The sequence below is a fragment of the Dendrobates tinctorius genome, unplaced genomic scaffold, assembly GCF_039654945.1.
Source record: "Dendrobates tinctorius isolate UK_male_01 unplaced genomic scaffold, ASM3965494v1 ptg000028l, whole genome shotgun sequence".
In the NCBI taxonomy this organism is placed as follows: Eukaryota; Metazoa; Chordata; class Amphibia; order Anura; family Dendrobatidae; genus Dendrobates; species Dendrobates tinctorius.
Genome location: NW_027361696.1, coordinates 21,231,626 through 21,257,561, shown reverse-complemented (window position 1 = coordinate 21,257,561; position 25,936 = coordinate 21,231,626). Strand labels below are relative to the sequence as shown.

Below are 25,936 nucleotides of genomic sequence, written 5' to 3'. Positions count from 1 at the left end.
TTCACCCCATCACTGCCGTCTCTCCATCATTGCCTTCACCCCATCACTCCCCTCTCCCCATCATTGCCTTCACCCCATCACTCCCTTCTCCCCATCATTGCCTTCACCCCATCACTGCCGTCTCTCCATCATTGCCTTCACCCCATCACTCCCCTCTCCCCATCATTGCCTTCACCCCATCACTCCCTTCTCCCCATCATTGCCTTCACCCCATCACTGCTGTCTCTCCATCACTCCCCTCATGGCCTTCTCCTCATGTCCCCATCTCCTCCAGGGCCAGGCTACACAAACACAGACCAACACACACACACATTATACATACACACACACACACACACACAGACATACATGTACACACACAGACAGACATACATACACACATTATACATACACACACATTACACATACACACACACAGACACACACACACACCACCTCTCTCCTCTCACCTGCCCGCCGCCCGCGCTTCCTCGCTCTGACACAGCAGCGGCCGCGCTCCTCTCTGTGTCAGAGACAGGAAGCGCGGGCGGCGGGCAGGAAGCTGGACGGGTCCTTGCAGCTCCGCTCCTGCTATTCCCTCTTGCAGGCAGCGGAGCTGCTTGATCGCTCCCTGCCGCCGCTAAGAACTGCTGCTCGCCGCCCCAGTCCCCGCTACGCCACTGACCGCCCCTGGCTCCCCTTGTGTCCGCGGACCGGCAAGGGCACTGCAGCGGCCCGGTGCTGGGCCGCGGACCGGCGGTTGGGGACCCCTCGTCTAAACGCTGTGTCTAATATCATGTCCTCACTATATCTGAAACTGAACCTGTCAAAGACTGAACTCGTTGTGTTTCCTCCCGCTACTAATGTACCTACACCCGACATTGCCATTTCCGTGTGTGGTTCCACTATTACTCCCCAGCAACATGCCCGCTGTCTTGGGGTCATACTTGATTCCGAGCTTTCCTTTGCCCCCACATTCGATCACTGGCTCACTCTTGTCATCTGCACCTCAAAAACATTTCTAGAATTCGACCTTTTCTTACTTTTGACTCTGCAAAAACTCTTACTGTTTCTCTTATTCATTCTCGTCTCGACTATTGTAACTCTCTTCTAATCGGTCTCCCTCTTACCAAACTCTCCCCTCTCCAATCTGTCTTGAATGCTGCAGCCAGGATCATATTCCTCACCAATCGTTACACCGATGCCTCTACCTTGTGCCAGTCATTACACTGGCTACCCATCCACTCCAGAATTCAGTATAAACTTATTACCCTCACCCACAAAGCCCTCAATGGCTCAGCACCACCCTACATCTCCCTTGTTTCAGTATACCACCCTACCCGCGCCCTCCGTTCTGCTGATGACCTGAGGTTAGTATCCTCAATAGTCAGAACCTCCCACTCCCGTCTCCAAGACTTTACACGTGCCGCGCCAATTCTTTGGAATGCACTTCCCAGGTCAATACGATTAGTCCCCAATCCCCACAATTTTAAGCGTGTCCTGAAAACGCATTTATTCAGACTGGCCTATCGCCTCAACACATTAACCTAACCTATCCCTGTGTGGCAGAGCCAAAAGTTTTACCATAACCAGGTTCCCAGCATCATGTTCCCACATGCTTTATGCATCCATTAGCCCTCTGTGTCTGTACTGTTACACACTTAACATTATGGCTGGTCCATACAATCAGGGCAACTGTTACCACCCACCTTTCGTGTCTACCTCTTTCCTCATAGACTGTAAGCTTGCGAGCAGGGCCCTCACTCCTCTTGGTATTTGTTATAATCTACTGTATGTGATTATTGTTATGCTGTAATGTCTATTGTCTGTACAAATCCCCTCTGAAATATAAAGTGCTGCGGAATATGTCGGCGCTATAAAAATAAAATTTATTATTATTATTATTATTATTATGTACAAGAATATACTGCTCCTATGTACAAGAATATAACTACTATAATACTCCTATGTGCAAGAATATACTATAGTACTGCCCCTATGTACAAGAATATAACCACTATAATACTGCTCCCTATACACAAGAATATAACTACTATAATACTGTCCCTACAGTTGTGGCCAAAAGTATTGACACCCCTGCAATTCTGTCAGATAATACTCAGTTTCTTCCTGAAAATTATTGCAAACACAAATTCTTTGGTATTATTATCTTCATTTAATTGGTCTTAAATGAAAAAACACAAAAGAGAATGAAGCAAAAAGCAAAACATTGATCATTTCACACAAAACTCCAAAAATGGGCCAGACAAAAGTATTGGCACCCTCAGCCTAATACTTGGTTGCACAACCTTTAGCCAAAATAACTGCGACCAACCGCTTCCGGTAACCATCAATGAGTTTCTTACAATGCTCTGCTGGAATTTTAGACCATTCTTCTTTGGCAAACTCCAGGTCCCTGATATTTGAAGGGTGCCTTCTCCAAACTGCCATTTTTAGATCTCTCCACAGGTGTTCTATGGGATTCAGGTCTGGACTCATTGCTGGCCACCTTAGAAGTCTCCAGTACTTTCTCTCAAACCATTTTCTAGTGCTTTTTGAAGTGTGTTTTGGGTCATTGTCCTGCTGGAAGACCCATGACCTCTGAGGGAGACCCAGCTTTCTCACACTGGGCCCTACATTATGCTGCAAAATTTGTTGGTAGTCTTCAGACTTCATAATGCCATGCACATGGCCAAGCAGTCCAGTGCCAGAGGCAGCAAAGTAACCCCAAAACATCAGGGAACCTCCGCCATGTTTGACTGTAGGGACCGAGTTCTTTGAATGCCTCTTTTTTTCTCCTGTAAACTCTATGTTGATGCCTTTGCCCAAAAAGCTCTACTTTTGTCTCATCTGACAGAGAACATTCTTCCAAAACGTTTTAGGCTTTTTCAAGTAAGTTTTGGCAAACTCCAGCCTGGCTTTTTTATGTCTCGGGGTAAAAAGTGGGGTCTTCCTGGGTCTCCTACCATACAGTCCCTTTTCATTCAGACACCGACGGATAGTACGGGTTGACACTGTTGTACCCTCGGACTGCAGGGCAGCTTGAACTTGTTTGGATGTTAGTCGAGGTTCTTTATCCAACATCCGCACAATCTTGTGTTGAAATCTCTTGTCAATTTTTCTTTTCCATCCACATCTAGGGAGGTTAGCCACAGTGCCATGGGCTTTAAACTTCTTGATGACACTGCGCACGGTAGACACAGGAACATTCAGGTCTTTGGAGATGGACTTGTAGCCTTGAGATTGCTCATGCTTCCTCACAATTTGGTTTCTCAAGTCCTCAGACAGTTCTTTGGTCTTCTTTCTTTTCTCCATGCTCAATGTGGTACACACAAGGACACAGGACAGAGGTTGAGTCTACTTTAATCCATGTCAACTGGCTGCAAGTGTGATTTAGTTATTGCCAACACCTGTTAGGTGCCACAGGTAAGTTACAGGTGCTGTTAATTACACAAATTAGAGAAGCATCACATGATTTTTCGAACAGTGCCAATACTTTGGGCCACCCTCTTTTTTATGTTTGGTGTGGAATTATATCCAATTTGGCTTTAGGACAATTCTTTTTGTGTTTTTTCATTTAAGACAAATTAAATAAAGATAATAATACCAAAGAATTTGTGTTTGCAATCATTTTCAGGAAGAAACTGAGTATTATCTGACAGAATTGCAGGGGTGTCAATAATTTTGGCCACAACTGTATGTACAAGAATATATATATAAATACGATAATACTGCTCCTGTGTACAAGAATATAAATACTATAATACTGCTCCTGTGTACAAGAATATAACTACTATAATACTGCCCCTGTGTACAAGAATATAACTACTATAATACTGCCCCCTGTGTACAAGAATATAACTACTATAATACTACTCCTATGTACAAGAATATAACTACTATAATACTGCCCCCTGTGTACAAGAATATAACTACTATAATACTACTCCTATGTACAAGAATATAAATACTATAATACTGCCCCCTGTGTACAAGAATATAACTGCTATAATACTACTCCTATGTACAAGAATATAACTACTATAATACTGCCCCTATGTACAAGAATATAACTACTATAATGCCCCCTATGTACAAGAATATAACTACTATAATACTGCCCCTATGTACAAGAATATAACTACTATAATACTGTCCTTATGTAAAAGAATATAACTACTATAATACTGCTCCCTATACACAAGAATATAACTACTATAATACTGCCCCTTATGTACAAGAATATAACTACTATAATACTGTCCTTATGTAAAAGAATATAACTACTATAATACTGCTCCCTATACACAAGAATATAATTACTATAATACTGCCCCTTATGTACAAGAATATAACTACTATAATACTGCCCCCTATGTACAAGAATATTACTACTATAATACTGCTTCTATGTACAAGAATATAACTGCTATAATACTGCTCCCTATGTACAAGAATATAACTACTATAATACGGCTGCTATGTACAAGAATATAACTGCTATAATACTGCCCCTATGTACAAAAATATAACTACTATAATACTGCCCCTATGTACAAGAATATACAGTGGGTACGGAAAGTATTTAGCGCCCTTTAACCCCTTAATGACCGGAGCTTTATTCGGTTTTGCGTTTTCGTTTTTCGCTCAACTTCTTTCCAGAGCCATAACTTTATTACTTTCTGTCAATTTGGCCGTGTGAGGGCTTGGTTTTCGCGGGACGAGTTGTACTTTTTAACGACACCATTGGTTTTACCATGTCGTGTAACAGAAAGCGGGAAATTGCAAAAAAAAGTGCAATCTCACACTTGTTTTTTTTTTGTTTTTTTTCTAGGTTCACTAAATGCTAAAACTGACCTGCCATAATGATTCTCCAGGTCATTACGAGTTCATAGACACCAAACATGTCAAGGTTCTTTTTTATCTAAGTGGTGAAAAAAATTCCAGAGTTTGCTAAAAAAATTGCGCCTTTTTCCGAGACCGTAGCGTTTCCATTTTTCGTGATCTTGGGTTGGGTGAGGGCTTATTTTTTGCATGTCGAGCTGGTGTTTTTAATGATACCACTTTTGTGCAGATACGTTCTTTTGATCGCCCGTTATTGCATTTTAATTCAATGTCGCTGCGACCAAAAAATTCTGGCGTTTTGATTCTTTTTCTCACTACGCCGTTTATTGATCAGGTTAATCCTTTTTCTTATTGATAGATTGGTAGATTCTAAACGGGGTGATACCAAATATGTGTATGTGTGATTTTTTTTTATTCTTTTATTTTTATTTGGGCGAAAGGAGGGTGATTTGAACTTTTATGTTTTTTTATTTTTTTTAATATTTTTAAACACTTTTTTTTTAACTTTTGGCATGCTTCAATAGTCTCCATGGGAGGCTAGAAGCATCCACTACTAGATCGGCTCTGCTACATAGAGGTGATACACATATCACCTCTACGTAGCTGAATTACAGCATTGCTAGGAGCGTCGACCACAGGGTGGCGCTCATAGCAATCCGTCATCAACAATCATAGAGGTCTCCAGGAGACCTCTGGTTGTGATGGCAAAGGGGGTCAGTGATGTGCGTATTTCAGGCCCAGTGGCCGGAAGCGCTTGTTAAATGCCGCTGTCAGTGGCATTTCACTAGTTAATAGGCACAGGCGGATCGCGATTACGCTTGTGCCTATTGCGGGTACATGTCAGCTGTTGAAAACAGCTGACATGTCGCGGCTTTGAGGTGGGTTCACCACCGGAGACAACCTCAAAGCAGGGGATACTGCCAGCTGACGGACTATTCCGTCAGCTGGCAGGAAGGGGTTAAATTTTTCACTCTGTTTCATTACAGCCATTTGGTAAATTCAAAACAGTTCATTATTTTTTTCATTAATGTACACTCTGCAACACATCTGGACTGAAAAAAATAGAAATGTAGAAATTTTTGCAAATTTATTAAAAAAGAAAGACTGAAATATCACATGGTCGTATTCAGACCCTTTGCTCAGTATTGAGTAGAAGCACCCTTTTCAGCTAGTACAGGCATGAGTCTTCTTGGGAATGATGCAACAAGTTTTTCACACCTGGATTTGGGGATCCTCTGCCATTCCTCCTTGAAGATCCTCTCCAACTCCATCCGGTTGGATGGTGAACGTTGGTTGACAGCCATTTTCAGGTCTCTCCAGAGATGCTCAATTGAGTTTAGGTCAGGGCTTTGGCTGGGCCAGTCAAGAATGGTCACAGAGTTGTCCTGAAGCCACTCCTTTATTATTTTAGCTGTGTGCTTAGGGTCATTGTCTTGTTGGAAGGTGAACCTTTGGCCAAGTCTGAGATCCAGAGCCCACTGGAAGAGGTTTTCATCCAGGATATCTCTGTACTTGGCCGTATTCATGTTTCCTTCAGTTGCAACCAGTTGTCCTGTCCCTGCAGCTGAAAAACACCCCCATAGCATGATCCTGCCACCACCATGTTTCACTGTTGGGATTGTATTGGGCAGGTGATGAGCAGTTCCTGGTTTTCTCCACACATACCGCGTAGAATTATCACCAAAAAGTTCTAGTTCAGACCAGAAAATCATTTCTCATTGTCTGGGAGTCCTTCATGTGTTTTTAGCAAACTATGCAGACTTTCATATGTCTTGCACTGAGGAGAGGCTTCTGTCGGGCCACTCTGCCATAAAGGCCCGACTGGTGGAGGGCTGCAGTGATAGCTGACTTTGTGGAACTTTCTCCCATCTTCCTACTGCATCTATAGAGCTCAGCCACAGTGATCTTGGGGTTCTTTTTTTACCTCTCTCACCAAGGCTTTTCTCCCATGAATGCTCAGTTTGGCTGAACGGCCAGGTCTAGGAAGACTTCTGGTGGTCCCAAACTCCTTCCATTTAAGGATTATAGAGGCCACTGTGCTCTTAGGAACCTTGAGTACTGCAGAAATTCTTTTGTAACCTTGTCCAGATCTGTGCCTTGCCACATTTCTGTCTCTGAGCTCCTTGGCCAGTTCCTTTGACCTCATGATTCTCATTTGGTCTGACATGCACTGTGAGCTGTGAGGTCTTATATAGACAGGTGTGTGCCTTTACAAATCAAGTCCTATCAGTTTAAATAAACCACAGCTGGACTCCAATGAAGGAGTAGAATCATCTCAAGGAGGATCACAAGGAAATGGACAGCATGTGACTTAAATATGAGTGAGCAAAGGGTCTGAATACTTATAGTATGACCATGTGATATTTCGGTTTTTCTTTTTTAATAAATTTGCAAAAAAATCTACATTTCTGCTTTTTTTCAGTCAAGATTGGGTGCAGAGTATACATTAATGAGAAAAAATGAACTTTTTGAATTTACCAAATGGCTGCAATGAAACAAAGAGTGAAAAATTTAAAGGGGTCTGAATACTTTCTGTTGTAAAATCTATAATACTGCTCCTATGTACAAGAATATAACTACTTTAATACTGCCCCCTATGTGCAAGAATGCAATTACTATAATTCTCCTATGTACAAGAAAAAGCATCCAGTTGATGAATTCTTTTCAGAACCCTGCTATTAGAAGTGGAGATAAAGTACACAAACAAAAAAACTTAATGAAAATAGAGGAGCAAGAGAAACCGACTACAAACTAAAATGTGTGTATACAAATGCACAGAGCATGGGAAACAAACAAGGAGAATTGGAGCTGCTAACACAAGAAAACAGATATGTCATAGGCATCACTGACACTTGGTGGGATGATACACATGATTGGAATTTAAACATTGACGGCTACAATTTATTTATTAGATACAGGATTAGCAAGAAGGGAGGAGGTGTTGTATTGTATGTTAGGAAATTGTATATCTTCACAGAGATCCAAGCTTCAGAGATTGGTAGCTCTGTAAAAACTGTGTAAGAAAAAAATGAGAGAAGAACAAAAAGGACACTATTGTAATTGTTTACTATACAGTAGGCCACCCGGTCAGACTGAAGATTTGGATGAACTCTTTTTACATCAGATGTCTCTGTTCTCAAAAAAGTATGACATAGTGATCATGGGAGATTTTAACTATCCAGATATTTGTGGGAATCTCTCTCAGGCAAAAGTAATGGGTCCAGAAAATTCTTATTTTCTCTTGCTGACAACTTTATCTTTGAAAAGGTAGAAGAGAGAACAAGAGGATCTGCCACCGAGGAGTCAAACTTTAAGGTTGGACTTCAGAAAAGCAGATTTTACTGGACTCAGAGGGTAGGAAAGGTCCAATGGCTGGATGTTCTAAAGGACAGAAATGTCAAAGAACGATGGGAGATTTTACTGAATGAAATTGCCACCACACAATCGGTAACAATCCAGAAAAGGAAGAATTGGAAGCATTTGAAGAGACCAGGTTGGATGAACACAGAACTTAATCACTTGTTGAATAGGAAAAAATAAATGTATATTAAATGGAAAGAGGGGGCATATCTAAAGAGGAATATAATGCTGTTTGTACAGACTGCAGCGCAAGCGTTAGAAGAGCTAAAGCCAGTAATGAAGTGAGGCTTGTAAGGGAGACCAAAAGCAGTAAAAAAGGATTCTGAGGCATGTCAAAAGCAAAAGAAAAGTCAGAGATGCTATAGGATTTCTACAGGATGAAAAATGACGTGGTCAGATATGATGTTAAGAAGCTGAACCTTTAAATTCCTATTTTGCATCTGTGTTCTCGAAGAAAGCAAATGTAACATCAACTAATCTTCACGGTGCCATCGAAGGAATAAAAGAATCCACACTATCCATAAACAGAGAGATGGTGAGGGAACACTGAGCTAATTTACATGAATTTACATCTCCTGGTCCAGATGAATTACATCCTAGGGTACTGAAAGAGTTAGCAGGGGAAATTTCAGAACCACTAGAGAGAATCTAAGAAAAAAAACCTGGAGAACAGAAGTCCCAGAAGATTGGAGAAGAGCAAATGTTGTCTCTGTCTTCAAACAAAGAAAAGAAGACAGAGCCAGGAAAATATAGGCCGGTGAGCCTTACTTCTAAACCAGGAAAGATCTGTGAACACATTATTAAATATTATTAAATAGACAGTATATAAGTACTTGGATAAGACTACAGTAATTAACCAGAGCCAGCATGGGGTTGTAGGAAACAAGTCATGCCAGACTACCATAATCTAATTTCCTTCTACAATGGAATCACTGACTGGGTGGATCAGGGAAATGCGGTAGATATAGTATATCTTGACTTCAGCAAAGCATTTGATAAAGTATCTCATACTATCCTTATTTAAAAAATGACCAAGTATGAGATTGACAAGGCTACGGTTAGGTTGATTCATAACTGACTCTGATCATACTCAAAGAGTGGTGATAAATGGTTGCACATCCAATTGCAAATGTGTTTCCAGTGGGGGGCACAAGGCTCTGTCCTAGCCCCAGTGTTACAAGTGGGGTACCACAAGGCTCTCTCCTGTCCCCAGTGTTACAAGTTGGGTACCACAAGGCTCTGTCTTGAGCTTAGTGTTCCTGAACATTTTTATAAATGACCTAAATAAGGAAACTGAAGGTAAACTGATCAAATTTGCAGACAATGCAAATGTAGGAGGGATAGCAAACACTAGAGAAGATAGAGAAAAGATTCAGAAGGATCTAGATATGCTTGAGCAATGGGCAGCGACTAAAAGAATGGTATTTACCAGGGAGAAATGCAAGATTCTACATCTGGGCAAGAAAAACAAAAATTACATCTACAGAATGTGAGGAATAGAACTAAGCAACAGCACGTGTGAAAAAGACTTGGGTATACTAATAGATCACAGACTGCACATGAGTCAACAGTGTAATGCAGCAGCAAAAAGGCAAACACAGTTCTAGGATGTATTGAGAGAAGCATAGAGTCTAGATGACGTGAAGTAATTATCCTCCTTTATTCCTCCTTGGTCAGGCCTCATCTGGATACTGTGTCCAGTTCTGGGATGTATAAAAGAAGCGTAGAGTCTAGATCACGTAAAGCCATTATTCCCCTCTACTCCTCCTTGGTCAGGCCACATCTGGAAACCTGTGTCCAGTTCTGGGCACCACATTCTAAAAAAGACATTGAAAAACTGGATCAAGTTCAGAGAAGAGCTACCAGAACAGTGAGGGGACTGCCAAGTATGTTCTATGAGGAACAGTTAGAGGATCTGGGAATGTTTAGCTTGCAAAAAAAGAAGGCTAAGAGGAGACTTAATAGCTGTCTACAAATATCTGTAGGGCTGTCACAGTGTAGAGGGATCATCATTATTCTCATTGGCACATGGAAACACGAGACGCAATGGAATGAAACTGAAAGGGAGAAGATACAGATTAGATACTAGAAAAAACTTTTTCACAGTGATGTTGATCAAAGAGTGGAACAGGCTGCCACGAGAGGTGGTGAGTTTTCCTTCAATGGAAGTCTTCACACAGAGGCTGGACAGACATCTGTCTGAGATGGCTTAGTAACTCCCGCATTGAGCAGGGGGTTGGACTCGATGACCCAACTCTGACATTATATGATTCTATGATAACTACTATAATACTGCCCCTATGTACGAGAATATAACTACTATAATATTGCTCCTATGTAGAAGAATATAACTACTATAATACTGCTCCTATGTACAAGAATATAACTAATATAATACTGCCCGCTGTGTAAAAGAATATAACTACTATAATACTGCCCCTATGTATAAGAATATAACTTCTATAATACTGCTCCTATGTACAGGAATATAACTACTATAATGCTGCCCTCTATGTACAAGAATATAACTACTATAATACTGCTCCTATATACAAGAATATAACTACTATAATACTGCCCCTATGTACAAGAATTTAACTACTATCATACTGCCCCTATGTATAAGAATATAACTTCTATAATATTGCTCCTATGTAGAAGAATATAACTACTATAATACTGCCCCTATGTACAAGAATATACAGTAACTAATATAATACTGCTCCCTGTGTAAAAGAATATAACTACTATAATACTGCCCCTATGTATAAGAATATAACTTCTATAATACTGCTCCTATGTACAGGAATATAACTACTATAATACTGCCCTCTATGTACAAGAATATAACTACTATAATACTGCTCCTATATACAAGAATATAACTACTATAATACTGCCCCTATGTACAAGAATATAACTACTATAATACTGCTCCTATGTACAAGAATATAACTAATATAATCTGCCCCCTGTGTAAAAGAATATAACTACTATAATACTGCCCTCTATGTACAAGAATATAACTACTATAATACTGCCCCTATGTACAAGAATATAACTACTATAATACTGCCCCTATGTACAAGAATATAACTACTATAATACTGCTCCTATGTACAAGAATATAACTAATATAATCTGCCCCCTGTGTAAAAGAATATAACTACTATAATACTGCCCCTATGTATAAGAATATATCTTCTATAATACTGCCCCTATGTAAAAGAATATAACTACTATAATACTGCCCCTATGTACAAGAATATAACTACTAGAATACTGCTCCTATGTACAAGAATATAACTAATATAATCTGCCCCCTGTGTAAAAGAATATAACTACTATAATACTGCCCCTAAGTATAAGAATATAACTTCTATAATACTAATCCTATGTACAAGAATATAACTACTATAATACTGTCCCCTATGTACAAGAATACTGTATATGTACTATAATACTGCTGTAACTTGATTTTCCCTGTTACACTTAGTTCCTAACCTGCCGGTACGATCACCCTCTTTTCCTCATTGCCGTTAATTTGACTCGGCGACTCTGTCCCGTTACTCGTGGTGTCAGGGTAGTTGGTCTGGTAATTTGTATGTGGGGTCTCGCTTTCTTCTTCTGTTTCATTTATAGGTGCCCCAACATGGGAGAGTCTGAACGAGAGAAGAAAAGTATTGATGCTGTAAAGGAGTTGTATGTTATACTTTAACCAGGGGCGCTGTTTGAGGTTGCATTGATCCATTAGGGCTGATGGGATTCCTACAGATCTAAAACCAGATATCTCAGCCTCTTGTCCTCATTGGGAATGTAAATTCTTGAATGTTAAGAGCTAATCCCCAAGGGTTGACCTCACTGTGAGAACTTGGTATGGCCGACCATGGGCACTAAGCACTTGGGCCTGGGAAACGCCTCGCCAACACCTCAGCCCATGCTCGGTCTTCTTGAGTAGTGGACACCATCCTTCTGTTATGTTCCAAGATGTAGCAGCTTTCATCATGGGTGGAATCATCACATCTTCTGGATATTTGGATGGGTCTTCTCTTGACTTTTGGTTCTGTGAAGTTTGCAAAACAACTACAAGACTTCTAGTTACAAATATACAGTATATAGATATATCTAGACTCATTCAGCTCTCACCGGTTCTGAGAGTGCTCCTCAGACTCCTGCTTAATGTTCTGATGGCGATCACTGGTGGACATCCATGTTGCCTCGGGAAGGTTCCCACCACGTTCCTTAATGCTGGGTGAATATTCATCGGGCATCTCTGTCTTCAGCAGAGGAGTGAAGAGAGGGTGGTCTTCAGTGACCACTTTGAGGGCCTCCTGGAAAAGAAGATGATACATAGTGTCCAACCAACACAATGATATCTATGGGTGTCACTCAATGAGTTAAAGGGATACCATCTCCTGATCTAAGTAGGTTGTCTATACCAGGGTTCCCCAACTCCAGTCCTCAAGGCCCACCAACAGATCATGTTTTCATGATTTCCTTTGTATTGCACTGGTGAAGCAATTATCACCTGAGCAATACTAAGGAAATCCTGAAAACATGACCTGTGGGTGGACCTTGAGGACTGGAGTTGGGGAACTCTGTTCTATACAATGTCTCATAAAAATTAAACCCATTATTACAATCGAGCCCCCTAAATCACCCCAGAGGTTTCAATCAGAGAGCAAGAAGAAGCTAACCCAGCGGACCCTCACTCCTTAATAGAGGTTTCTTTCTACTTAATGCAGCAGCAGGAAGTGTGTCACGTGACTTCAGTTAGTTATTCTGATTGGCTAAGAGGTGTCATATAACACATTATCTTGTTCCTTTTCCTCTAAGGCTTTTGCCCCCCCCCAATATTTGGTGCTCCTTGTGACCAGATCACTGTCAAGTCCATGTAAATAGGTAAATAGTACTTAAACTGGTGAAACAAAGAAGTTTTTCCGCGGGAAGTGACAACAATGCCGAAACTTCAGCCAAGAAATTTCAAGAAGTTATTATCTGAGTATAAATACATTTTATCGCGATTCTTTGTATCTCCGGAAATTCCACAGACTACTTTTTGGGTTACTACTCCACCCTTGACCTTCAGAAGTCTTAACAGGGATTTCCACTTAAAAGTTTTTTTTCCCCTCTTTTCAGATTTTTTTTGATAAGAAGTCATTCTTGTGACATCACGCCCAGGCCCCATGATGTCATCTCATGAAATGTAGTGGAAGGATGGCGTGGTTATATGGTGAAGTCATGTGTCTGTGAATTTGTGATGTCATCGCTCTGTATCCAAATACTGTGGGAAAAGCAAAGCAGCAAGACAAGACCCCATTGCCCCCAGCTAAGGCCCTGCAGATAGTCGGTTCTGTTCAACGAGTCCTATCACTTTTGCCTTGTGACATTTATTCATAGCATTGAGTGAGCCCCCCCCCCCACAGATGAGAAACCCCCACACTTGAGTGGTCTCAGGAGGCTTTACTGCTGGCAGAAACAAGATCATGGCAGTGTCACCTTCTCTTCTCCAGACAATTATTCTTCTAGATTTTCCAAACAGTCTGATGGGGACTTCATCAGAGAAAATAACGTCACCCCCATCCTCTGCAGCCCAGAGGATGGGGGTGAGGTTATTTTCTCTGATAAAGCCCATCCTGTAACCGATCCTGTAGCTGAATCCTCTTTAAGAGACTTTGCTGGCACATGCTGAACTTACTTGGGCACCCTGAAGACTTCTTCATAGCAATTAAACCATTTGCCTTTGAATTTCTGCATGATTTGATAAATGGTTGATTTACGGTCAATCTTACAAGCAGCAATGCCCTTTCCTATAAAGCCCTTTTCATGCAAAGCAATGCTTACAAAATACAATGCCCTTGCCTGTAAAGCCCTTTTAAATGACAAGCAATTATAGCTGCAAAGTAATGATGGTTTAGAGATGAAAATAATGATTTCAAGAACAGGTCCCATTATAAAGACACCAGTTTGCTCTTATATGTCAATCAGCATCACAGAGTGATATCAGCTGCCTTGTCCTCGTTAACACTTTCTCCTGAACTTAAGAGATGATCACTGAAATGATGTAAGCAGATCATTTTGTGGGGGAGTGAAATTCCATGGAAATGTTTTCGCTTTTAAAGAAGCACTCCTCCTTCCCCTTCTTTCACCTCGTCCTCTTCCTCCTCCCATCAAAGTTTCTATCATCCTAATATATTGCAGTCATCATATTATACAGCACAGTGTACTTACAATTGCTCATTTTGTCTTTCTACCCAGCAAATTCTTCAGTTTTTTATTAGGTCTACGCTATCATGTGATTTAAAACTGACAGGCTTAATTTTTCTAAGTCTTATTTAGAAATAGGAGGTCAATTTTGCCTGAATGAGTCATCAGTAACTGCAAAAGTCAGTGGCAGGGGGAGGACGAAGCAGCTGGGTTAGGAGTTGAAAAGGGGAATGATTTCTGCAGGGACAAGAGACTTCCTTTTTCTACATAGAACAGAGAAAAGAGAATAATTACCTGGGTGGAAAGGCAAAATGAGCAATTGTAAGTACACAGTGCTATATAATGTGATGACTGCAATATATGGACAGGAGCAGGAGGAGATGAAGGGGGAGGAGGAGGAGAAGGGGGAGCAGGAGGAACAGGACAGGGAGGAGTTTATTTTACAATTAATTTGTATAATAATCCAGATGCAATACAAACTGCCAATATAAAAACCACAGCAGCAAAACTACATGAAAAGCAACATTTGTGTCAGCATCAGAAATTTTGGTCACAACTAAAAGATTTCCAATAATCATTTATCAGGAAATTGCTCTTTATGTCCAGTATTCACCCCACAGGTAACACCTGCAGCCCTGTGTTTCCTGGCACAGGACTGCAGATCCACGAGAGCTCACCCAGCACCTCCTCCATATTGTTTCACTTTGTAAGACCAGCGGACGTTGCCCCACAGACCTTGGGTTACACAAACCCATGTTACCCCATAGACCTCCTCATTAGGGCAGAGGGAACATTATCACACAGGAGACAATTAGATACATGGCTCAGCAGACTATCACACAGGATAGGATTAGATACACAGCTAAGCAGACAGTATCACACAGGAGAGAATTAGATATACAGCTCAGCAGACAGTATCACTCAGGATAGGATTAGATACACGGCTCAGCAGACAGTATCACACAGGATAGGATTAGATACACAACTCAGCAGTCAGTATCACACAGTATAGGATTAGATACCCAGCTCAGCAGACTGTATCACACAGGATAGGATTAGATACACGGCTCAGCAGACAGTATCACACAGGAGAGGATTAGATACACAGCTCAGCAGTCAGTATCACACAGGATAGGATTAGTTACACAGCTCAGCAGACAGTCACACAGGAGGATTAGATACACGGCTCAGCAGTCAGTATCACACAGGAGAGGATTAGCTACATGGCTCAGCAGTCAGTAACACACAGGATAGGATTATATACGCAGCTCAGCAGTCAGTATCACACAGGATAGGATTAGATACACGGCTTAACAGTCAGTATCACACAGGGTGGGATTAGATACACAGCTCAGCAGTCAGTATCACACAGGATATGATTAGATACACAGCTCAGCAGACAGTATCACGCAGGAGGATTAGATACACGGCTCAGCAGTCAGTATCACACAGGATAGGATTAGTTACACAGCTCAGCAGTCAGTATCACACAGGATATGATTAGATACACTGCTCAGCAGACAGTATCACACAGGAGGATTAGATACACGGCTCAGCAGTCAGTATCACACAGGAGAGGATTAGATACACGGCTCAGCAGTCAGTAACACACAGGATAGGATTAGATACGCAGCTCAGCAGTCAGTATCACACAGAATATGATTAGATACACAGCTCAGCAGACAGTATCACACAGAATAGTATTAGATACACAGCTCAGCAGACGGTATCACACAGGATAGGATTAGATACACGGCTCAGCAGACAGTATCACACAGGAGAATTAGATACACGGCTCAGCAGTCAGTATCACACAGGAGAGGATTAGATACACAGCTCAGCAGTCAGTATCACACAGGATAGGATTAGATACACAGCTCAGCAGACAGTATCACGCAGGAGTATTAGATACACGGCTCAGCAGTCAGTATCACACAGGATAGGATTAGTTACACAGCTCAGTAGTCAGTATCACACAGGATATGATTGGATACACAGCTCAGCAGACAGTATCACACAGGAGGATTAGATACACGGCTCAGCAGTCAGTATCACACAGGAGAGGATTAGATACACGGCTCAGCAGTCAGTAACACACAGGTTAGGATTATATACGCAGCTCAGCAGTCAGTATCACACAGGATAGGATTAGATACACGGCTCAACAGTCAGTATCACACAGGGTGGGATTAGATACACAGCTCAGCAGTCAGTATCACACAGGATATTATTAGATACACAGTTCAGCAGACAGTATCACGCAGGAGGATTAGATACACGGCTCAGCAGTCAGTATCACACAGGATAGGATTAGTTACACAGCTCAGCAGTCAGTATCACACAGGATATGATTAGATACACTGCTCAGCAGACAGTATCACACAGGAGGATTAGATACACGGCTCAGCAGTCAGTATCACACAGGAGAGGATTAGATACACGGCTCAGCAGTCAGTAACACACAGGATAGGATTAGATACGCAGCTCAGCAGTCAGTATCACACAGAATATGATTAGATACACAGCTCAGCAGACAGTATCACGCAGGAGGATTAGATACACGGCTCAGCAGTCAGTATCACACAGGAGAGGATTAGATACATGGCTCAGCAGTCAGTAACACACAGGATATGATTAGATACACAGCTCAGTAGACAGTATCACACAGAATAGTATTAGATACATAGCTCAGCAGACGGTATCACACAGGATAGGATTAGATACACGGCTCAGCAGACAGTATCACACAGGATAGGATTAGATACACAGCTCAGCAGACAGTATCACGCAGGATATGATACATGGCTCAGCAGTCAGTATCACACAGGATAGGATTAGATACACGGCTCAGCAGTCAGTATCACACAGGATAGGATTAGTTACACAGCTCAGCAGTCAGTATCACACAGGATATGATTAGATACACAGCTCAGCAGACAGTATCACACAGGAGGATTAGATACACGGCTCAGCAGTCAGAATCACACAGGAGAGGATTAGATACACGGCTCAGCAGTCAGTAATACACAGGATAGGATTAGATACGCAGCTCAGCAGTCAGTATCACACAGGAGAGGATTACATACACAGCTCAGCAGACAGTATCACACAGAATAGTATTAGATACACAGCTCAGCAGACGGTATCATACAGGATAGGATTAGATACACGGCTCAGCAGACAGTATCACACAGGAGGATTAGATACACGGCTCAGCAGTCAGTATCACACAGGAGAGGATTAGATACACGGCTCAGCAGTCAGTAACACACAGAATAGTATTAGATACACAGCTCAGCAGACGGTATCACACAGGATAGGATTAGATACACGGCTCAGCAGACAGTATCACACAGGAGGATTAGATACACGGCTCAGCAGTCAGTATCACACAGGAGAGGATTAGATACACAGCTCAGCAGTCAGTATCACACAGGATAGGATTAGATACACAGCTCAGCAGACAGTATCACGCAGTAGGATTAGATACACGGCTCAGCAGTCAGTATCACACAGGATAGGATTAGTTACACAGCTCAGCAGTCAGTATCACACAGGATATGATTGGATACACAGCTCAGCAGACAGTATCACACAGGAGGATTAGATACACGGCTCAGCAGTCAGTATCACACAGGAGAGGATTAGATACACGGCTCAGCAGTCAGTAACACACAGGTTAGGATTATATACGCAGCTCAGCAGTCAGTATCACACAGGATAGGATTAGATACACGGCTCAACAGTCAGTATCACACAGGATATGATTAGATACACAGCTCAGCAGACAGTATCACGCAGGAGGATTAGATACACGGCTCAGCAGTCAGTATCATACAGGATAGGATTAGATACACTGCTCAGCAGACAGTATCACACAGGAGGATTAGATACACGGCTCAGCAGTCAGTAACACACAGGATAGGATTAGATACGCAGCTCAGCAGTCAGTATCACACAGAATATGATTAGATACGCAGCTCAGCAGACAGTATCACGCAGGAGGATTAGATACGCAGCTCAGCAGTCAGTATCACACAGGAGAGGATTAGATACATGGCTCAGCAGTCAGTAACACACAGGATAGGATTAGATACGCAGCTCAACAGTCAGTATCACACAGGATATGATTAGATACACAGCTCAGTAGACAGTATCACACAGAATAGTATTAGATACACAGCTCAGCAGACGGTATCACACAGGATAGGATTAGATACACGGCTCAGCAGACAGTATCACACAGGATAGGATTAGATACACAGCTCAGCAGACAGTATCACGCAGGATTAGACACATGGCTCAGCAGTCAGTATCACACAGGATAGGATTAGATACACGGCTCAGCAGTCAGTATCACACAGGATAGGATTAGTTACACAGCTCAGCAGTCAGTATCACACAGGATATGATTAGATACACAGCTCAGCAGACAGTATCACACAGGAGGATTAGATACACGGCTCAGCAGTCAGTATCACACAGGAGAGGATTAGATACACGGCTCAGCAGTCAGTAATACACAGGATAGGATTAGATAGGCAGCTCAGCAGTCAGTATCACACAGGATATGATTAGATACACAGCTCAGCAGACAGTATCACACAGAATAGTATTAGATACACAGCTCAGCAGACGGTATCACACAGGATAGGATTAGATACACAGCTCAGCAGACAGTATCACACAGGAGGATTAGATACACGGCTCAGCAGTCAGTATCACACAGGAGAGGATTAGATACACGGCTCAGCAGTCAGTAACACACAGGATAGGATTAGATACACGGCTCAGCAGTCAGTATCACACAGGATAGGATTAGATACACGGCTCAGGAGACAGTATCACACACGATAGGATTAGACACACGGCTCAACAGTCAGTAACACACAGGAGGATTAGATACATGGCTCAGCAGACAGTATCACACAGGATAGGATTAGATACACGGCTCAGCAGTCAGTAACACACAGGAGGATTAGATACACGGCTCAGCAGTTAGTATCAGACAGGATAGGATTAGATACACAGCTCAGCAGACAGTACCACACAAGAGGATTAGATACATGGTTCAGCAGACAGTATCACACAGTGTAGGATTAGATACACGGCTCAGCAGTCAGTAACACACAGGAGGATTAGATACACTGCTCAGCAGACAGTATCACACAGGATATGATTAGATACACAGGTCAGCAGACAGTATCACACAGGATAGGATTAGATACACAGCTCAGCAGACGGTATCACACAGGATAGGATTAGATACATGGCTCAGCAGACAGTATCACACAGGAGGATTAGATACACGGCTCAGCAGTCAGTATCACACAGTAGAGGATTAGATACACGGCTCAGCAGTCAGTAACACACAGGATAGGATTAGATACACGGCTCAGCAGTCAGTATCACACAGGATATGATTAGATACACGGCTCAGCAGACAGTATCACACAGGAGGATTAGATACACGGCTCAGCAGACAGTATCACACAGGATAGGATTAGATACACGGCTCAGCAGTCAGTAACACACAGGAGGATTAGATACATGGCTCAGCAGACAATATCACACAGGATAGGATTAGATACACGGCTCAGCAGTCAGTAACACACAGGATAGTATTAGATACACGGCTCAGCATTCAGTATCACACAGGATATGATTAGATACACGGCTCAGCAGACAGTATCACACAGGAGGATTAGATACACGGCTCAGCAGTCAGTATCAGACAGGATAGGATTAGATACACAGCTCAGCAGACAGTATCACACAGGATAGGATTAGATACACAGCTCAGCAGTCAGTATCACACAGGATAGGATTAGATACACAGCTCAGCAGACAGTACCACACAAGAGGATTAGATATATGGCTCAGCAGACAGTATCACACAGGATAGGATTAGAAACACGGCTCAGCAGTCAGTAACACACAGGAGGATTAGATACACTGCTCAGCAGACAGTATCACACAGGATAGGATTAGATACACGGCTCAGCAGTCAGTAAAATACAGGAGGATTAGATACACGGCTCAGCAGACAGTATCACACAGGATAGGATTAGATACACGGCTCAGCAGACAGTATCACACAGGATAGGATTAGATACACGGCTCAGCAGTCAGTATCAGACAGGATAGGATTAGATACACAGCTCAGCAGACAGTATCACACAGGATAGGATTAGATACATGGCTCAGCAGTCAGTATCAGACAGGATAGGATTAGATACACGGCTCAGCAGTCAGTATCACACAGGAGAGGATTAGATTTACGGCTCCGCAGTCAGTATCACACAGGAGAGGATTAGATACATGGTTCAGCAGACAGTATCACACAGGAGAGGATTAGATACACAGCTCAGCAGACAGTATCAGACAGGATAGGATTAGATACACAGCTCAGCAGACAGTACCACACAAGAGGATTAGATACATGGCTGAGCAAACAGTATCACACAGGATCTGTTTAGATACACGGATCAGTTCCTGGTAAAGCTGTTGTTCTATAGTGTCATCACCTTTTTGCTATTTTACAATCTCTAGGTAATCTTATTGCCCCGCGCCAACACGTTCTAGACACATTCTATCTCTTTATACTCCAGAGCCGCATTCACAATTCTGCAGGTTGTTAATGGAAACAGCAAGCTTGTAATCCGCTCTCTTGCACTTTCTGGCCTCGTCGTGTTTTTCTGGTTTCTTACAGCAGAAGTGTCGCTGCTTTATTGGAGTTTCACTATGACTGTGATGTCTATATCGGTAAATGATCTCGTAGCCGAGGGAACACAGAGTCTTCTCTACAGAAGGGAAGAGATTTCTGCAAAATTGCCTGTATTTCCATTTCTGCTAATGTAATTGGCTTTTCAAGGTTTCTGAAATACTCTGTACTGCTGGTGGCCTGAGCCACTGCCTGGGTAGTGACGTAAGACATGGGGTTAGAATCGGACCCACAGAGTGTCTGGCATCACACCCAGCATGACGAAGAGCTCGGTCCGGGGTCGAAACGCGTCACTCAGTGACTGTCCCCAGAATTAACCCTTCCTTTCCCGTTTGCCCACTTGATGTTTATTTTTGCTGCTTTCTCCCATTATGAACAGGCTATTGCTTATTACAAGATTAGTGTATGTCATTCTTAAAATACTCTGTGCTGCCGGTACAATAATGTCGTTATTAAATATGAAGCTATCTTCCCAATGTTTCCAATCACCTCCCATGGGAAACACACAGCGCTCCTTCTCCTGACATCCTCTGTGCTGCTGGAGACCCAACTTCTACCTTGTGCCCCTTAGTCTGTGAGTTTTACAGTATTAGATAGTCCTCTTCTCACATCCTCTGTGCTGCTGGGGACCCAGTTTCTTGGAATTTGTACCTCTCTAGATCAGCACTCTCCCCTTCTGAAATACTCTGTGCTACTGGAAAACCCAACTTCTTCCCTTATGTAACTTCCCATAAGGACAGCACTCTCCCCTTCTGAAATACTCTGTGCTACTGGAAAACCCAACTTCTTCCCTTATGTAACTTCCCATAAGGACAGCACTCTCCCCTTCTGAAATACTCTGTGCTACTGGAAAACCCAACTTCTTCCCTTATGTAACTTCCCATAAGGACAGCACTCTCCCCTTCTGAAATACTCTGTGCTACTGGAAAACCCAACTTCTTCCCTTATGTAACTTCCCATAAGGACAGCACTCTCCTCTTCTGAAATACCGCCACTCATGTTTTGAAGTTTATATACACCTCTCCCCACTGTCCTCCCGGAGTTTGCTTTTCTTAAATACTCTGTGCTGCTGTGAAACCCACAGTTCCTTATGTTCTAAGTCTAAAAAAAGTGACTTCTCGTTTGATCAGCGTGCTCTCCTCCTGAAATACTCTGTGCTGCAGGACCCTACTACCTTCCTTCTTTACCTCCCACAAGATCTCTGTTCTGCTGTGAGGATTTCATCTGCTCCCTGCTATTCCCTGCATTTGACAATGACGGCACCTTGTGGTTGCACTGCGGCCCTATATTATAGCAGCGGAGTTGTTTCGGTAACGCGGGTACTCTCAGCCCCGAGGACGCCATTGCCGTAACCGTTTGACAGAAACTGTCATTTCCCCTCAATGTGAATGACGGCGCTGACGAAAATAGAAAGATGTGTGAAAAGGCGATGAGTGAACAGATAGCAGGTTCCCTGGTAAACAGGAAGAGCGTGGAAACCACAAGCGATCAGAGCAGCGCTCCTGCCCAGCCTGTGCCCCCATGTTATCGCGGGGTGGTTACATGCAATCTATGGAGACCAAAACGTGGCTGCTTTCCTCCAAACACAGCACCACACCTGTCCGCTGGTAGGTCGTGGTATTGCAGCTCAGTCCCGTTCACTTCAATCGAGCAGAGCCAAAAAACAGACCCAACCAGCAGGGCTGGCCCGAACGTATAGGCGAACTAGGCGGCCGCCTAGGGCGCCGACCCACAGGGGGCGCCAGAGAACAAATAGAAAAAATTATAAAAAATCTTTTCAAAAGGCAAAAAGTTTTAGGGATGGAAAGAAAAGTGTACATATTTAGGGGCAAATATGAGGCAAGAGAGGTTGGTTGGGTTGGCAACAATTTCGATAGGATCTGAAGTTGCTCAACAAATTAATCTCGGTGACTTAGTGTCATCCTTTTAAAAAAAAAAAGGCAAGGAAACAAAAATTTTAATTACCTATGGTCGTTTTTGTTTTGTGTTATTGATTACTTTGTATATATTTGTCCTATACAACTTCTCAGAAGATTAAAGAGTTAGGAGAGAGTTAATTAATCATTGTTGTTGTGGTTTATTTTGCTCCTAAATTTCTATCCCAAGTTTTCATCTACTGCCAAGAATAGTAGGGGCGCAACAAAATAGTTTTGCCTAGGGCGCCGTAATCTCTCGGGCCGGCCCTGCCATCCAGTGGGTAGGTGCATTGATAACACGGGGATCATCCTGCATGTCTTAGCATGTGTCAGATTGAGCTTTTTATGAACAGATTGCGTCAACAGCTGCTTGCTGATGGTTTCCAGATGGAAGAAAAATACTGCAAAAAAAGTGACAGCAGCGAAATAATCGAATAAAAACTGCTCAGACGATGTTGAGTTTCTGCTCCACTAATTACAGGGTCGCTATATGGCGGGGACAAGAGAGGGCGATGGTCGGAGGCTGCAAGATTCTGTTATGATAGGAAACGATCAGACGATATGTGACCCGGCTACGAAATCTGAAAAACCACAAGTGGCGGTGCCCCCGCGCCGCGCCCTGCCGCCAGCACATCTGCCTGATCTCGCTGCCATCCGGTGGCAAGAGTCACATGTGCTAGCCCCAGGGGGGTAACGTTGGGCTCCCGGGCCCTGGGGACTATGGGGCCACTGACAAGCGCCACGTCACATCACGCCATAAGATCGCAATGTAACGGGAGCGACAGTCGCAGAAAGTCCAAACCTGATGGATTTTTGGCCACATGCGTGGACTTCAATAAGTGTCACATTTTTCAGGTTGGATACGCAACCCAAAATGTCCGCAATGTCTGCAACGAGCTCCGATGGAACCCGAATTCCATCATGTCGGGGTCTTTACATTATTGGGCAAGGTTGAGCGCAATTTGCAACGTCGACCTAAAAGTTTTTTTTTTTTTGCAATAGTCGCCATTTCTGAAAGGTCGTTTGGGGGCAAAAATGTCATGTGACCAAAGTCATGACTATATCACGTGGCGCCGTGTATCGCGTGACATGGAGATCGCAGCGTCTGGTGGTGGTCAATGGAGTCAAGTTGCAACACGCGGCTGACTGACCACGACGCGGCTACCGCAGCGTCACTCGCATGGATCTTTGGCTGCAGGTTGCGTGCGACTTTTGATTCCGTAGACTTAAATGTAGGTCGTGCACGGTGGCGACTCATATCTCTAATATGGTCGCACTGCAGCGAGTCCTGGATCTTTTTGGTGGTCCGGGTTGTGGATACAGGATTTGCATTGAAGTCTACGGTGAATTTTCAGATTTGGAATCGTTTGCGGCTCCGTCTTGCGATCGTGGAAGGTCGTAATGCGGCATCACATGTAGCGGGCTGGGGTCCAGGGGTCTCAGGATTGGGGGATCGGGTGTTTCTCCAGATCCCGCATTCCTCTGGGTCCAGGCCTCTCCCTGATTGTGCAGGGGGGATTCTCCGGATGCTGGGACGGAAATTTCCTACCGTCTGGAGCTGTAGATAAGAGCGGATTATCACAATGGACGCGCGGCTTCCTGTGCTGGAGAAGAAGTGGTGAGCGGCCTCCCGTCCTGATAATGGTAACGGGGGCTGCAGGCCTCACTACAAGTCCCAGCAAGCCATCAGCTTACATGGAGTCATGTAGGTACCACTCAATCCTGGGCAAAGTATGAGCAGCGGCCCCTTAACCTTTAATTAGTCCTGCTGGGCCTATTAGTCGCCAATTTCACGTATTGAAGACAGGTAACGACATGTTTCAGCAGCTTCCCAGCTTGGACTCGCGAGACCCCCAAACCCCCAAGGTTTTAAACCGACCCAGACGCCCAAGATGTGAACTCAGTCCAGACCTCCAGGGTGTGAACCCGGCCCAGAATCCCAGGGTGTGAACCGATCCCAGACTCCCAAGGTGTGAACCCACCCCAGACTCCCAAGGTGTGAACCCACCCCAGACTCCCAAGGTGTGAACCCACCCCAGACTCCCAAGGTGTGAACCCATCCCAGACTCCCAAGGTGTGAACCCATCCCAGACTCCCAAGGTGTGAACCCATCCCAGACTCCCAAGGTGTGAACCCACCCCAGACTCCCAAGGTGTGAACCCATCCCAGACTCCCAAGGTGTGAACCCATCCCAGACTCCCAGGGTGTGAACCCATCCCAGACTCCCAGGGTGTGAACCCATCCCAGACTCCCAAGGTGTGAACCCATCCCAGACTCCCAAGGTGTGAATCCATCCCAGACTCCCAAGGTGTGAACCCATCCCAGACTCCCAAGGTGTGAACCCATCCCAGACTCTCAAGGTGTGAACCCATCCCAGACTCCCAAGATGTGAACCCATCCCAGACTCCCAGAGTGTGAACCCATCCCAGACTCCCAGAGTGTGAACCCATCCCAGACTCCCAGGGTGTGAACCCATCCCAGATTCCCAAGGTGTGAACCCATCCCAGACTCCCAAGGTGTGAACCCATCCCAGACTCCCAGGGTGTGAACCCATCCCAGACTCCCAAGGTGTGAACCCATCCCAGACTCCCAGGGTGTGAACCCATCCCAGACTCCCAGGGTGTGAACCCATCCCAGACTTCCAGGGTGTGAACTCATCCCAGACTCCCAGTGTGTGAACCCATCCCAGACTCCCAAGATGTGAACCCATCCCAGACTCCCAGAGTCTGAACCCATCCCAGATTCCCAGTGTGTGAACCCATCCCAGACTCTCAGGGTGTGAACCCATCCCAGACTCCCAAGGTGTGAACCCATCCCAGACTCTCAAGGTGTGAACCCATCCCAGACACCCAAGGTGTGAACCCATCCCAGACTCCCAGAGTGTGAACCCATCCCAGACTCCCAG

General features: G+C 43.7%; 1 protein-coding gene across 4 annotated transcripts in view; it reads right to left on the bottom strand.

The window, feature by feature from the left end:
- The window catches only part of LOC141085188 (Friend leukemia integration 1 transcription factor-like), a 47,546-nt gene that overhangs the window by 5,922 nt on the left and 15,688 nt on the right, over nt 1-25,936 (bottom strand). For 2 of the 4 annotated variants that reach the window (XM_073570403.1, XM_073570404.1), the window contains exons 2-3: nt 12,331-12,515; nt 11,689-11,846 (exon numbers count right to left, since the gene is read on the bottom strand). In XM_073570403.1, coding sequence (XP_073426504.1) covers nt 11,689-11,846; nt 12,331-12,515 — 343 coding nt within the window. The remainder of the gene's footprint in view (nt 1-11,688; nt 11,847-12,330; nt 12,516-25,936) is intronic. The other 2 variants (XM_073570405.1, XM_073570406.1) reach the window with 1 other exon arrangement.